The 12,634-nt window shown below is 35.6% G+C and overlaps 1 protein-coding gene across 1 annotated transcript in view; it reads left to right on the top strand.

Annotated features, from left to right (window-relative positions):
- LOC146996137 (cytochrome P450 3A21-like) overlaps positions 1–12,396 on the top strand; it is a 57,611-nt gene extending 45,215 nt beyond the window's left edge. Inside the window, exons 10-14 of the mRNA XM_085820004.1 lie at positions 949–1,109; positions 4,621–4,709; positions 6,460–6,606; positions 8,154–8,316; positions 12,193–12,396. Coding sequence (XP_085676130.1) covers positions 949–1,109; positions 4,621–4,709; positions 6,460–6,606; positions 8,154–8,316; positions 12,193–12,294 — 662 coding nt within the window. The 3' untranslated portion in view covers positions 12,295–12,396. The remainder of the gene's footprint in view (positions 1–948; positions 1,110–4,620; positions 4,710–6,459; positions 6,607–8,153; positions 8,317–12,192) is intronic.
- Positions 12,397–12,634: the final 238 nt, after the last annotated feature.

Raw genomic sequence — 12,634 nt, 5'->3', positions numbered from 1 at the left:
TATTCCATAATTGGACTGTTTAAAGCATTCGTTCATTTTCAAGCATTTTTAATTAAAATATGCTATAGTGAACTTATACACAATGGCCAATGGCACAAGACCAATTTTTCATGTAAATGATATCATGATGTGGATATCTTAAAGAATGAACCTACATACAATGGCCAATGGCACAGGACCAATTTTTCATGTAAATGATATCATGATATCATGATGTGGATATCTTAAAGAACAAAATGTTACCTTAGCAGAAGAGGACGTGCCATTGTAATGGCGCTATCAACGAAATAATTATTCTAAACATCCAACAAAGCTGATGGTTCGAATGAAACAGGGTTGGTATCCTGCTGTAACCTTCTTAGTCACCGGACTTAAATCCATTTGAGAAAGACCGTCACCTATGAAATTTATGGAACTTTAAAGAATTCTGCAATATGCGATATTCCGTTGTTGTTGCAAAATATTAAATATTAAACGACAACATGGCAAAATAAAATACTATTTTCCCTTAAAACAAAAATTTTGCAACTAAATATTAATAAAGAATTTAAAAGTTTTGAGATATATAAAATAAATGAAGATATCTGTCCTTAATAAACAGATGCTTCTATTTTTATTTAAGCTACGAAAACGCCCATGTAGTAATCTATTTATCAAACTTCGAAACGGTGTCAAATTACAGTCACAGCAATCTTATACCTCTCTCGGTCACTGGTGGTCCGAAACATGTAGTATCGAATGAAGAGAATGAGAAAATGAAAGAAATAAATAACGAAAGATAATCTGAATTTGATATAATTTGAATTTCAAATAAAGCCGTAAAAGATCATTTTCTAAAAAAAAGTTAATTTAACGTAATAGTTTTTTTCCCTCTATTTGTTTATGAAATTGCGAAACATTTCTTCATTTATAATGCAACCTGAAGTATCTGAAGATACCATGTTTCAGAATTATCACAAGACGAGGTCATAGCACAGTGTGTGTTGTTTTTCTTTGTCGGCTACGAAACGACAGCATCGACGCTTACATTCATGGCCCACAGTCTTGCTTCAAACCCGGACTGTCAAGAAAAGCTCATTCGAGAAGTGGATGATGCCTTTGAGAAACATGTGAGTAAAGTTTCATAATTCGAAAAGTTAAAAAAAATTAGTTTCTTTCTCCAGAAATTAAGAGGAAATATGATTGTGATTAAATCTTTTAGAATTAAAGAATTCTAAACCATGTACAGCCATGAACCAATGTATCTATGCATATGATCATTTAATTACGCAGTTTTATCTTTTTACATACTTATAAGATTGAATCGTTAGACTAATTTGAGAAAATTCAACGAAGATCGGCCTATAAGTAGCAAATAACTTGTTATTTCAAACATAATGCATTATGTAATCATTTAAGCATTATTTGGTTTCGAAGAATATTACAGTAATTTGCATACATCTAGTTACTGGTTGGTATTTAAATAATATACAGTTTGTTCCATTAATTTGAACACACATTCATAAAATCATAAAATTCCCAAATTAAACTCTCAGAATGATAAATTTTTTCAGGGAGGGGGGGCCATAAAATGCATATAATTCAATTTTTTATTTAAAGAATGTTTCAATCAGTAGGTTTTACTGACTTAAAATTATTCTCTTTGGTTTTTCACCCAAATTATTATTATGTATTGATGCATTTAGAAAGACAAGATATTTTCCATTTCTCCAGGAGTAGCCCTAATTCATAATAGCTGGGAGAAAACTAGCTTAAAGGGAACAATGGCGGTAAATTCAAAATTCAAATTCTCACTACTCTTGCTCAAAAGGTGAGCTCGAAATGAGTCACGTTTAAGAAAATAACAATTCAGATACCAGTTACTCAGTTACCATGGAAGCCCACAAAAAGATATAGATGTCTATTAAATTTAGCAATATTTATAAGGTCATAAGAAACCCACGAAAAGCGTTCTAAGCCTCAAAAGCGTCGATACGAAAATACTAATAAGATCCGCCGATTGAAACTAGCATGGACTGCTGTCTTTGAAGAAGTGAACCAAGTATTATGCTGTGAACAGCACCTTACCCTAAGCAGGCAGCATAGCTCCGAAAACATACTTATATTTGGAGGTATATAAACTAGTCTGTGTTCTGTCTGAAACACTGAGATCCGGAATACGCGTATTTCCGGATCCATTCTGCCTACGAAGCTACAAGAACCCTCCTTTCCAAGAAGGACAGTTTTCATCGAAAGGCTTCATGGAAAATACACTGCTCAAAACAATTAAAGGATATTGAGGTTTTAGGTGGATCTTGTGGCTGCGAAACTTTTTAGCTGATTGACACATGGTCGACAGACGTAAGAGGTTATATGAGAATAAATTACACATGTTTGGCAGAAAAAAAAATGCATTTTATTGCGCATTTGTGTACAAAAGGGAAAGAAACACAATTTGTGCATATGAGAAAAAAAGAATAAGAAAAGATGTTTTCTTCAAAGGAAATCATTTGCAGTAGGGGGTGTGGTTTCCACGGACGGCCAGCAAAGTTGAACAACTTTGAGGCATGGAGTCAATGAGGCTATTAATCTCAAGTTGGAGTATTCTGTCCCACTCTTCCAGAAGAGCTCTTTCCAGTTCTTGGAGAGTTTGTAAGGCTGGTTGGCGGCCAGCAACGCGTCTTTCTAGAGCGTCCCAAACGTGCTCTATTGGATTCATGTCTGGAGAACACGCTGGCCATTCCATTCGTACGACTCCTTGCTCGAAAAGGAAATCCTCCACCAGGTTAGCACGATGTGGGCTGTAATTATCGTCCATTAAAAGGAAGTCATCTCCGATTGCTGCATCATAAGGGACCACAATAGGTCTGAGGATCACATCCCTATATCGGCGACCAGTCAGAGGTCCATCTCGAATGATGTAGAGGTCTGTGCACCCGTCAGTGGAGATGCCACCATACACCAACACTTCCCCACCGCCAAATCTGACACTTTCGTGCACGAACGCAGGGTTATTCCTACTGCCACGGTCCCTCCAGATGAAAATACGCCTATTATCAGGATGAACAGAAAAACGGGACTCGTCAGAAAAAAGAACATTGCTCCATTCATTTCTCCTCCAGTTCACATGCTCTGTTGCCCACTCCCTGCGGTCGCGACGATATCTTGATGTTAGTCTAACACATACCATCGGTCGGCGAGCATACAGACCTACACCATGGAGCCGGTTTCGAAAAGTCTGAGTTGAAACCGTGGTGCCAGTAGCCGAGCGAAGGTGTTGTTGGAGAAGAGTAGCATTCATATTTCGGTGTCTCCGAGCCGTTAACACTAAATAACGATCTTCATTGGGCGTTGTTGCTCGTCTACGACCTTGCCTTCGTCTTCGGCCTGCATTTCCAGTTTCCAAAAAACGGTTCCAGATTCTGGAAATCACACTTTGTGACACTCCAATGGCTTGCGCAACTTCGGCTTGAGTTTGGCCCCCTTCTAACCTACCAACAACTATCCAAGCTTCTGAATCGGTAAAATGACTTCGCTGAGACATCGTACTAATCGAAACAAAGCAGTCACTGAATGCCAATCATCCTTGTCTTCATTGTCTTTTATTCAGTTGAAAGTCAAATTTCATTCGCTGCCTCTGAAGCGACGTTTTTGACGTCGAACTCAAAATTAACATACTCCACAGTTTGAAAATCAGAAAAATTTGCATTTGTGATTCTCTTCTTCCATTTTCGGAAAAAAAAAAAAAAAAAAAAAAATTCGCTTATATCTTTATTTTATATAAAACTTACAATATCCTTTTATTGTTTTGAGCAGTTTATTTGGGTTGTGACTTCGTTATATGACGTTAATGGCTTGAGAGAGAGAGTATCAACATCTCATTGTGATCTTGCTTCTTCAAATAGAATTAAAGGCAGGTATGAAAACAAAAGGTGATAAAATATATGACGAACCAGAATGATCTTTGAGGTTCATCGGGATTGCTGCAGATACGTTCATAACGATGATCCCGTTAAGAAATGCATAACATGAGCTACCCAGTCGAATTTCAGCGGTTTAGGCTGGGAGCCGCTGTCATATTCACCGTATAAATAGAGCACTTTCCCCTATATTAATATATATTTAGAACTTTACTAAAACATTCGTAAGAAACTTATGAAGTTAAAATTATATGGAACAGTATTTGAATATCAAGGAGAGCCTGCTACAGAACTGATATAAAAAAGATGAGAAAAAAAGTGATGGACTTTGGTAGTGTTAGCATCAGCTTAATTGGATTAACTATTCCTTAATTTATGATTTCTCATATCGATACCGCCGATACGAAAAATGTAATTAAGGAGTAATGCAAGTGCTTTATTTGCTTGCGAGTTCACAATTCGATTTATAAGTGCGATATTACTTTTGGAATGGTCTTATGTTTTTATTTATAAAACATATTAGAATTTTTTGTAGCGAATAATTAACTTTGTCTTGATTGGTAATTGAGATTTTCGCTTAATATACAGGCATGAAAGTGATAAAAAATGTTTCCTTGCTAAATTAATCAAAATATGGTAGCTCTAAAGTTTTAAGAAACATTTTGTTAAGACATTTTGCTGATACATGTTTATTGCATAAATAGTATTGATTTCTTTACAGGGTAAGATGGATCATGATATTACACGAGAAATGAAGTATTTGGACTCTGTTGTGTCTGAAACACTAAGAATGTATCCTATCTTAATAGTGTAAGTGACTTTTTATATAACATAATAAAACAATTTTTTGATCACTTTGAATTTAACTTCATATGTAGTACGTAAATACGGGATGGGTTAAAAATTAACGAAATACAATCCGACAAGTTCGGACTTTCGTAATGCTGTAAAATCGATTTTGTAAACGGAATTGAATCTATCCTAAGAATATGAGACTGAACGAAAAGCTAAGATACATCGTATCCACAAAAGTTCTTACTCGACCTTTTATTTTCTCAACGATGGTCATAGACAAATACTTCAACTTACAAAATTGTTTTAAATGACGCAAATATTCATATTTTTTTTTTAATTTAAAAAAAAAATTAATTTTATATGAAATACGAAATCTATTTTTTCAGACAACCCCATACTTGTATTTATGTTCTCATAGTAAGAGATTATGTGACGAGCATTTCTATGCAGACTTTTATCAAAAGTATTGATCAGTATAAAGATTCTTGAAGTTTATATTTGCAGAATATTATAAAACTTGTATTCTAGAAAAAGCCGACAAGCTTCATTATTGGCATGTGACCAAAGCGTAATATTATTTTCATTAATTAGAAATGAAAAATATTTGCACTTGAATATTTGCACAATGAATTTTTTTAAGTCCATGAAGATATCCCTTCGCTTAGGCGGATAGTCCTAAAAGTGTTTCAACGTAATATCAAATAATCCAATTCAATAATATTTTCTTAGTGTGCGTTTTAGCATAGCGGTTACAAACTGTCAGGACAGATAGAACACCTTAGAAGATGGAAAATCTCGTAGAAATGGTCACTACATGGTCGGAATATAGTCTACATTACATTAAGCTGATATTAGTTCCCACATATGGTCGGAAACGCTTAGCTGGCGCGGTAGTCGCGACACAAAACACAAGAAAGGAAGGACACGAACAGGCGGACAAAGTATGATTATTATTCTCAGTACAGCAGAAACGAAGAAATCAGAACAAAAACAGACAACGATCGTCATCAAGGTGTTCGAAATTATGACCCGGGACCATGATGTAGGCCTCACATCTCCGGCGCATGGAAGATCTGATGTTCTGGAAGTTACGGGCTGTGTCCTGTACTTCCCCAGCAGCTGCCACGATGCGTGCAACAAGTTCCTCGGCACTGTTAGCGGGACTTCGTACACCAATGTCTTGACGTACTCCCAGAGGAAGTAGTCAATGCAAGTGAGGTTCGGAGATCTTGCTAGTCCGGAGACTCGGACCACCTCTGCCGACCCAGTGTCGAGGATTGCATTCAGGTGAAGACACAGATTAAGGCTGTAATGTGAGGAGCCTGATTGTGCTGAAACCGTACGGCAGAACGCATCGCAACGGATACTTATGCGTTGTCCAATAGCTGCGACAATACTTGATGAAGCAAGATGAGATAGGTTGCACTTATCAGGCGTTGGGGCAACAAGTACGCCGCGACGAAATGGTCCCCAATGATGCCGGCTCATACATTTTAGCTGTACTAAGCATAATAAGTATGTTTTCTCACCCTGTGCGTGTCCTTCCCTTCTTATGTTTTGTGTCACTAGCGCTCCAGGAATGTGTTTCCGACCATGCAATTGCTGGGTGATTTTCCACCGTCTAAGTGTACTCTATTTCTCCTGAAAATTGGTAACCGTTGTGCTGAAAGACCCTGTATTTTTTTAAAATTTAATTAGTTTAGAGGAATCATGATTTAATTTTGAGAAATATAGGATGTTTAATAAGCAAATTGAAATCTTACAGGACAGAGAGAACAGCTGCAGCAGATTATAAACTAGGGAATACAGGAATAACCATTGAAAAAGATAAGAGGGTAGCTATTCCTATATACGCCATGCATTACGATCCAGAATTTTTTCCTGAACCTGAAAAATTCAATCCGGAAAGATGGTAAAATTTAGTTTTTACTTGTGCATTTTAGTATTTCTCTTTCTCTCTCTATCTTTCTTCTTATATGAGTAGCTGCATATATTTTTTTTTGTATTTATATATACAATTGTTTGTTATGATTTATTGTAACACAAGAATTTGTTTTTCTGTAAAATCATTTGAGATTATATACACACCAGGCGCAAGAAAGTCCGTCTACTGCTTTTGTTTTCTCAACCGTTAGTCGTAGAAACATTTCAATAGACTTCTGATTACCAGCAATAATATCAAACACGGTTAACCCGCAATCGCGGTTAATCCGACAGCAGTTAAAAAAGCACATGAAAGAGGAATAACTTAAATTATAATTAACAGAAAATAGTATTAATTATTTACCTGTACTTTTCAGCAGTTTAAATCAAAGAATGAGCTCATTTGATCGTATGTAAATTAAATCAACTTTTTAAAAAAGTGAAAATATATTTCGAAACAAAAAGAGTGTCTAACGTTTTTGTTTATATTATTCTTATAACAGGGACCAATGCGAAACAGAAGATTAAAAATTATATGTTTAATTTATTTTTGCACTTTAAGCATTTATTTTTAATGGAGGATATAATAATATTTCCGTATCCCAAACTACGTACAGTTACATTGTGTATTGATGATGATAAAAATAATCCTTAAATCCTATGACCTTATTTATCTCGCCTGTTATCTCACACATTTTTTTTTTTTTTTTTTTTTTTCATATCCCGTAGAAATTTTGATTTCTTCTGATGTTTTGTGATAATAATCTTTCTGTCATTTCGTAATAGGCAAACTTAATTTCTTTTCAGATAAAACTCGGGTAAATCATAAAAAAGGAAGCAAAAATTATGAAAATTAATGACTCATCAAAAAAAGAAATGAATAAATCGTGATAAAAATGAAATTGCATTGTCTAGTCTACCAAAAAAGTGAAAAATAAGTCTATATATTTCTAAATAATAGAAAAGGTTAACTGCATTTATTATTATGTGCATTTAATAATTAACTTTTTCGTTCTTTTTTCTGTTTCAGCATATATTATTAATTTTATGCAATAAATTACTAATAAAATAATGGCTCAGATCTTTCTATCGAAATGCTTACAACACTCTAAAATGCACATTTATAATTATTATAAATAACCATTCTGTCCATAGTAAAGGCGTCCCATTGTAAAGGTGTTTTCCGTTTTACTAATATTCATTATATAATACCTAAATAAGGATGATTTTAAAAATCATTAATTTTCAATTAAATCTTACAGAAATTTGGAAAGGGAGTATGAAAATAACAGGAAAAAGTTTCAGTCGAAAACGTCCATAAATTTTGTTATATCGGATTTTCGTATGTTTGGAGTCTGCTATACCGAATCAAGTAATATTAAGTATAGGAGTTTAAGAAGGAACCAAACATTTTCATTCGTGGTGTTCTGGGTTCGTTATAATCTAAATTTGCTCTAGCGGGATTTGACTGTAAATGAAATATTATTATGACTCCCTTTGTGTGGCATCACCTGTATTTTAACATTTTATTTTCAGGATTAAAGGTTCAGAAAAACCAAGCCATCCGCAGTACGCATATTTACCATTCGGAGCCGGACCTCGAAACTGTTTGGGCATGCGTTTTGCATTAATGGAAATAAAGCTGTGCATGGCCAACATGCTTCGAAATTACAAGTTTAAAAAAGCGGAAACTTTAAAGGTAAATGAAATATATATAATTTGAATGAAAATTTGATTCATGCAAAGCAGTTTTAAAAATGTAATTATACACTCATTACTGTAGATATCTGCGAACAAGAAAGAATTATCAAAATCGAACGAAATAGTATGTATTTGAGTGAAATGTCGATGTATATAAGTGATTATAAAATCTAAGCAAAACGGGAATTTTACAGATAAAACAACGAATGAAGGGAGATTCTAGTACGCTATTGGATTACCTCTAGCGTGAAAACACGATGCCATACAGATGGGCATTGAGGTATACAAGGTCCCCTATGGTGACGTGCGTCGACTCGTTCCATAGCTGTTGTAAGCGCGCCTTTATATCGAACAAACTCTTAGACTGTCTCAAGTAATCTCAAATATGTTCAATTGGTGACAGATTTGCAAATCGGACAGGCCCGGGAGAGGGGTAATGTGGTATGATAAACTTGTTGTGTAGCCGAACATTGTTTTGTTGAAAAATGACCCCTGGGATCCCTGCCATGAAGGGCACGTGGCTGAAGGATCCTGGAATGTACCCTGTGTTGCCATGGTGCGGTGAATCAGTATTAGAGACGGTCGGATGTCGTATGTGATAGCAGCCCATACCATCAGACTAAAGCAAAGGCATGATTGAGGCATTCACCATGGGGCTTCCGCAGACGTACACGGCGTCATCACTGCCCAAATTGAATCTGAATACTTCGCTGAAGGTAATCTGAATCCGTTCCGTTCTGGTCCAGTCTCGTCGAGCACTACAACCCTCCAAACGGAAGCAATGGTGGATGGGTGTCAGCAGCAGCAGACGTATGGGCCCAGCGATACCAAATGTTTTTGAGCCACTCGCCTTGCGATGACGCTGATAGACACAGAGTTCGTACTGAAAATACTACGTATGTCCGGCTGGAGGATGATGCGGTTTACCCTGCGTGTGCGTTTCGAATGATGTGACAGTCCTTTCGGCTATTCGTCTGCCAAGGGCTTCCTGAGTCTGTATGTCTGTTCCTTGAGACCTCTTCTCGTCCATCTTCTCACAACAATGTCAGAACGGCCTAAGTAGTGAGATACTCTTCGAGCTTTACCACCTGGCTTCCACCATTCCGATGAAACATTCCCTCTGGAAGTCTGACAGTTGATCATACTGTCTTCGACAGCGGTGTAACGACATTTCTAATGTAAACGTGTCTGTCTGCAACAGATTAAATACAGATAAAATGCCTCTGCATATTTTTTTATGCTTCAAGACGAATGACGCTCATCGCCGTGTCGTGGCATTACGCACTGCGTATTCACGCTGTATTTCTAATCATTTGCATGTATGCCTAATATTTACATTCACGCCTACTTTTTGTTAAGATCCAATTTTTTACAATCTTCTTGGGGCATAAAATTTTATGGTAATGTCGATAACGTACGCCTTTAACATCCGCTAAGAGTATCATATCTGAACAAATTGATTATAGGATTAAAATTGCGATTACTGTTATGAAAGAAAAGGGGTGATCTAAATATTTATTGTACATTGCTAAAGCTTTTGCTAGGGCTGCTTCTCGCAGTCGTTGCAATTTGGAACCATTTGGCCAAAAAGGTTTATATTTTTGGCTTAAAATGTTCATAAATTCTTTAAAGAAATATTCAAAAAATTATACACAATTTCTAATATAAACATATAAAGTAATACACTTTTGGGAAACTGTTTTGAAGGTATTTACTAACCAAATTTTCGTGAATTTTATACATAATATATAAAAAAGGTAAATTTTTTCCTATTCATTCCTTTCTAAATGCCAAAACTATCTGTGTACGTTATGGAAATACGCTGACCAAGCCTATATCAGCTAAAGCTCACCAGGCTCTAACACAGACCGAATTTTTTATTTTCTTTGTCTCTGTTTTTAATATACATTATACACACAAGGGACGCCCATAAATTTACGAGACAAATTAAAATACTAAATGATAAAATAAAAAAGCAGAAGGAATAACTGTATACTTACAAAGCGTGACATCTCAAATCTTGCTAAAGCCAATTTAAACTGGTTATTTTGTCGTCTGCATATCAAAACGCCGGAACCATTTGCGTTTAACACGTTGAGCCTGGCGTCGAATTTGCTGGCCTTTCCGTTCAGCGGGCACCGGGCGATCAAGCGGTACAATGTTGCAGGGTGATCCGCGACTTCATGCACTGAGTAGAGCTTATCTATTGGTGAGCTTTGTCGGCTACCAACATATAAGCCCTGCCTGTGCGTGACAAAGCTCGTGGTCGCGAATGCTGATACTGTCGGTCCCGTGGACCGACGCCAGCCAAACGAAAATGCCCGTGCCGATCCCCAGGTACCAACGCTGGCCAAACGAAAATTTCACCGGTCAAACGAAAATTCACCGGGACCGACGCCGGCCACAAGGAAAGATCACAGGGACCGACGCTGGCCACACAAAAGTTTACTGCCGTTTCCCCAGGGACCGGCGCCGGGCTCAACGTGTTAATGAGAAGGCATTGTACCAAACAATTTGCTTCGAGATAAAGCAATGTTGTAGCATTAAATTTTGTTACAAATTAGGTAAATCGTCTAATGTAATGTTATGAGATGAATCGAACAGTGTATGATGATGCAATCCTTATCAAGAACACAAGTGTATGAGTGGTATAACAGCTTTATATGCAGGCTCGAAAATATTGAAGATGAACGAAAAATAAGGCGCCCTTCAATGAATGAGGAAAAATTGGAGAAAATTGGTTCTTTGGTAAAAGCTGATAGACGTGTAACAACTCTGCAACTTTCAGGCATACTTAGAATAAGTAAAAAGACAGCTGTAGGTTAATTTAAATGGAAAATCTCAAAATGAGAAATGTCTGTGCTCGATTTATGCCTCGGATTTTGACAGAACAGCAAAAAGAAGACAGAAAATCTTTTGATTTGCTGATTACTGCGAGACAGGACAACATTTTCTGAAGATGTGTCATAGCGGGAAATGTGACCTGATGTCTACTGTATAAGATCCAGAAACAAAAAGTCGAAGTGCAGAATGGAAAGAACCGTTTTCTTCCATACAAAAAAAAAAAAAAAAAAAAAAAAAAAAAGACAGGGATAGCGGAATCAAAGATTAGGGTGATATTGATCGCATGTTTTTAAATTAAAAATGACGTATTCACCACGAATCTATCCCTGAAAAATCAACCAATTAATACTTTTACGAGTAGGCGCTTTACAAGAGAGTACCACAGAGTGGAGCCGAGTTCTCTTTACTAATGAGTATCTTATTTGTTTGAAGCATGATTCCAGACGCATTTTGATCTGAGGAGAGAAATCACAAGCAAAATATCCCTAAATACTATATCAGTGAAAATCATCTGTGCAAAGGTGATTAAGTCATGGTATGAGCGAAAATCATTTTGAATGACTGCATTTACCTAAGAATTTCTACCTATGAATGCTGAAATATACATAAATGAGATTTTTTATTTTGATTTTGGAAGATCGTTGTGAAGCTGGCATTTCAGTCACAGGTAACGAGATACTTATTAATTTTTCTATATACTTCTAAAACGTTATAAAGCCAACATTTCCCTATCTAACTTTATATCATATATATTTCCTTTATTCGTGTTTAAATTATTTTTTTGCAGAAATAGGCAATTCAGCGTTTTGAAAATATGTCAGATTTTACAAATTCAAATCTCATGGATATTTCACATTCGTGTTAAAATTAAGCATTTGTAGCTTATTTTTAAAAATTATGCTATTTACAAAACAATAAGTAATGGTGGAAATAATTTAACGTAATGATTTGCATTTCAGATTAGTGTATTTTTACTAAAGTTTGAAAATATTTGAAGTTATTCTCAGTATAAAATTTTGCTTTTCCCCAGGAACCTCTGCAATATATTCCAGGTCAAGGTCTTTTAAGTGTGAAAGAACTTCCACTAATGATAGAAAAGAGGACGGAACTCAACACTTTGAAAACAAATTAATTCAAATCAGTTATTGTAAATAGACCTCAAATCTTCAAGTATTTTATCTTCATTATGTAATGACCTATTGTTAACTATATTAAAATCTGACATATAATTACATTTATGTGTATGTACTTTTATGTCTATGTATTGTACATGCATTTAACCATCTTTTCATAAAGAGACGGTCTTTTTTATTCATTATTCAAAGTTTCCTTGCAGAACTGTCATCGGCAATCCAAATTCCTCAGAACTGATTGCCTATAACACAATTTCCTTATGTAAATCACTTTATGTAACAACATTGCATTGTTTAATTTCATTTTTTTGCATTACACATTAATTTAATTTGAAATAA

This window comes from Stegodyphus dumicola, chromosome 7 (assembly GCF_044657685.1).
Source record: "Stegodyphus dumicola isolate Sdum_Otavi_A_Nest chromosome 7, ASM4465768v1".
Taxonomy (NCBI): Eukaryota; Metazoa; Arthropoda; class Arachnida; order Araneae; family Eresidae; genus Stegodyphus; species Stegodyphus dumicola.
Note: the sequence above shows the minus strand (reverse complement) of the source record. Positions and strands in the feature narration are given on the sequence as shown.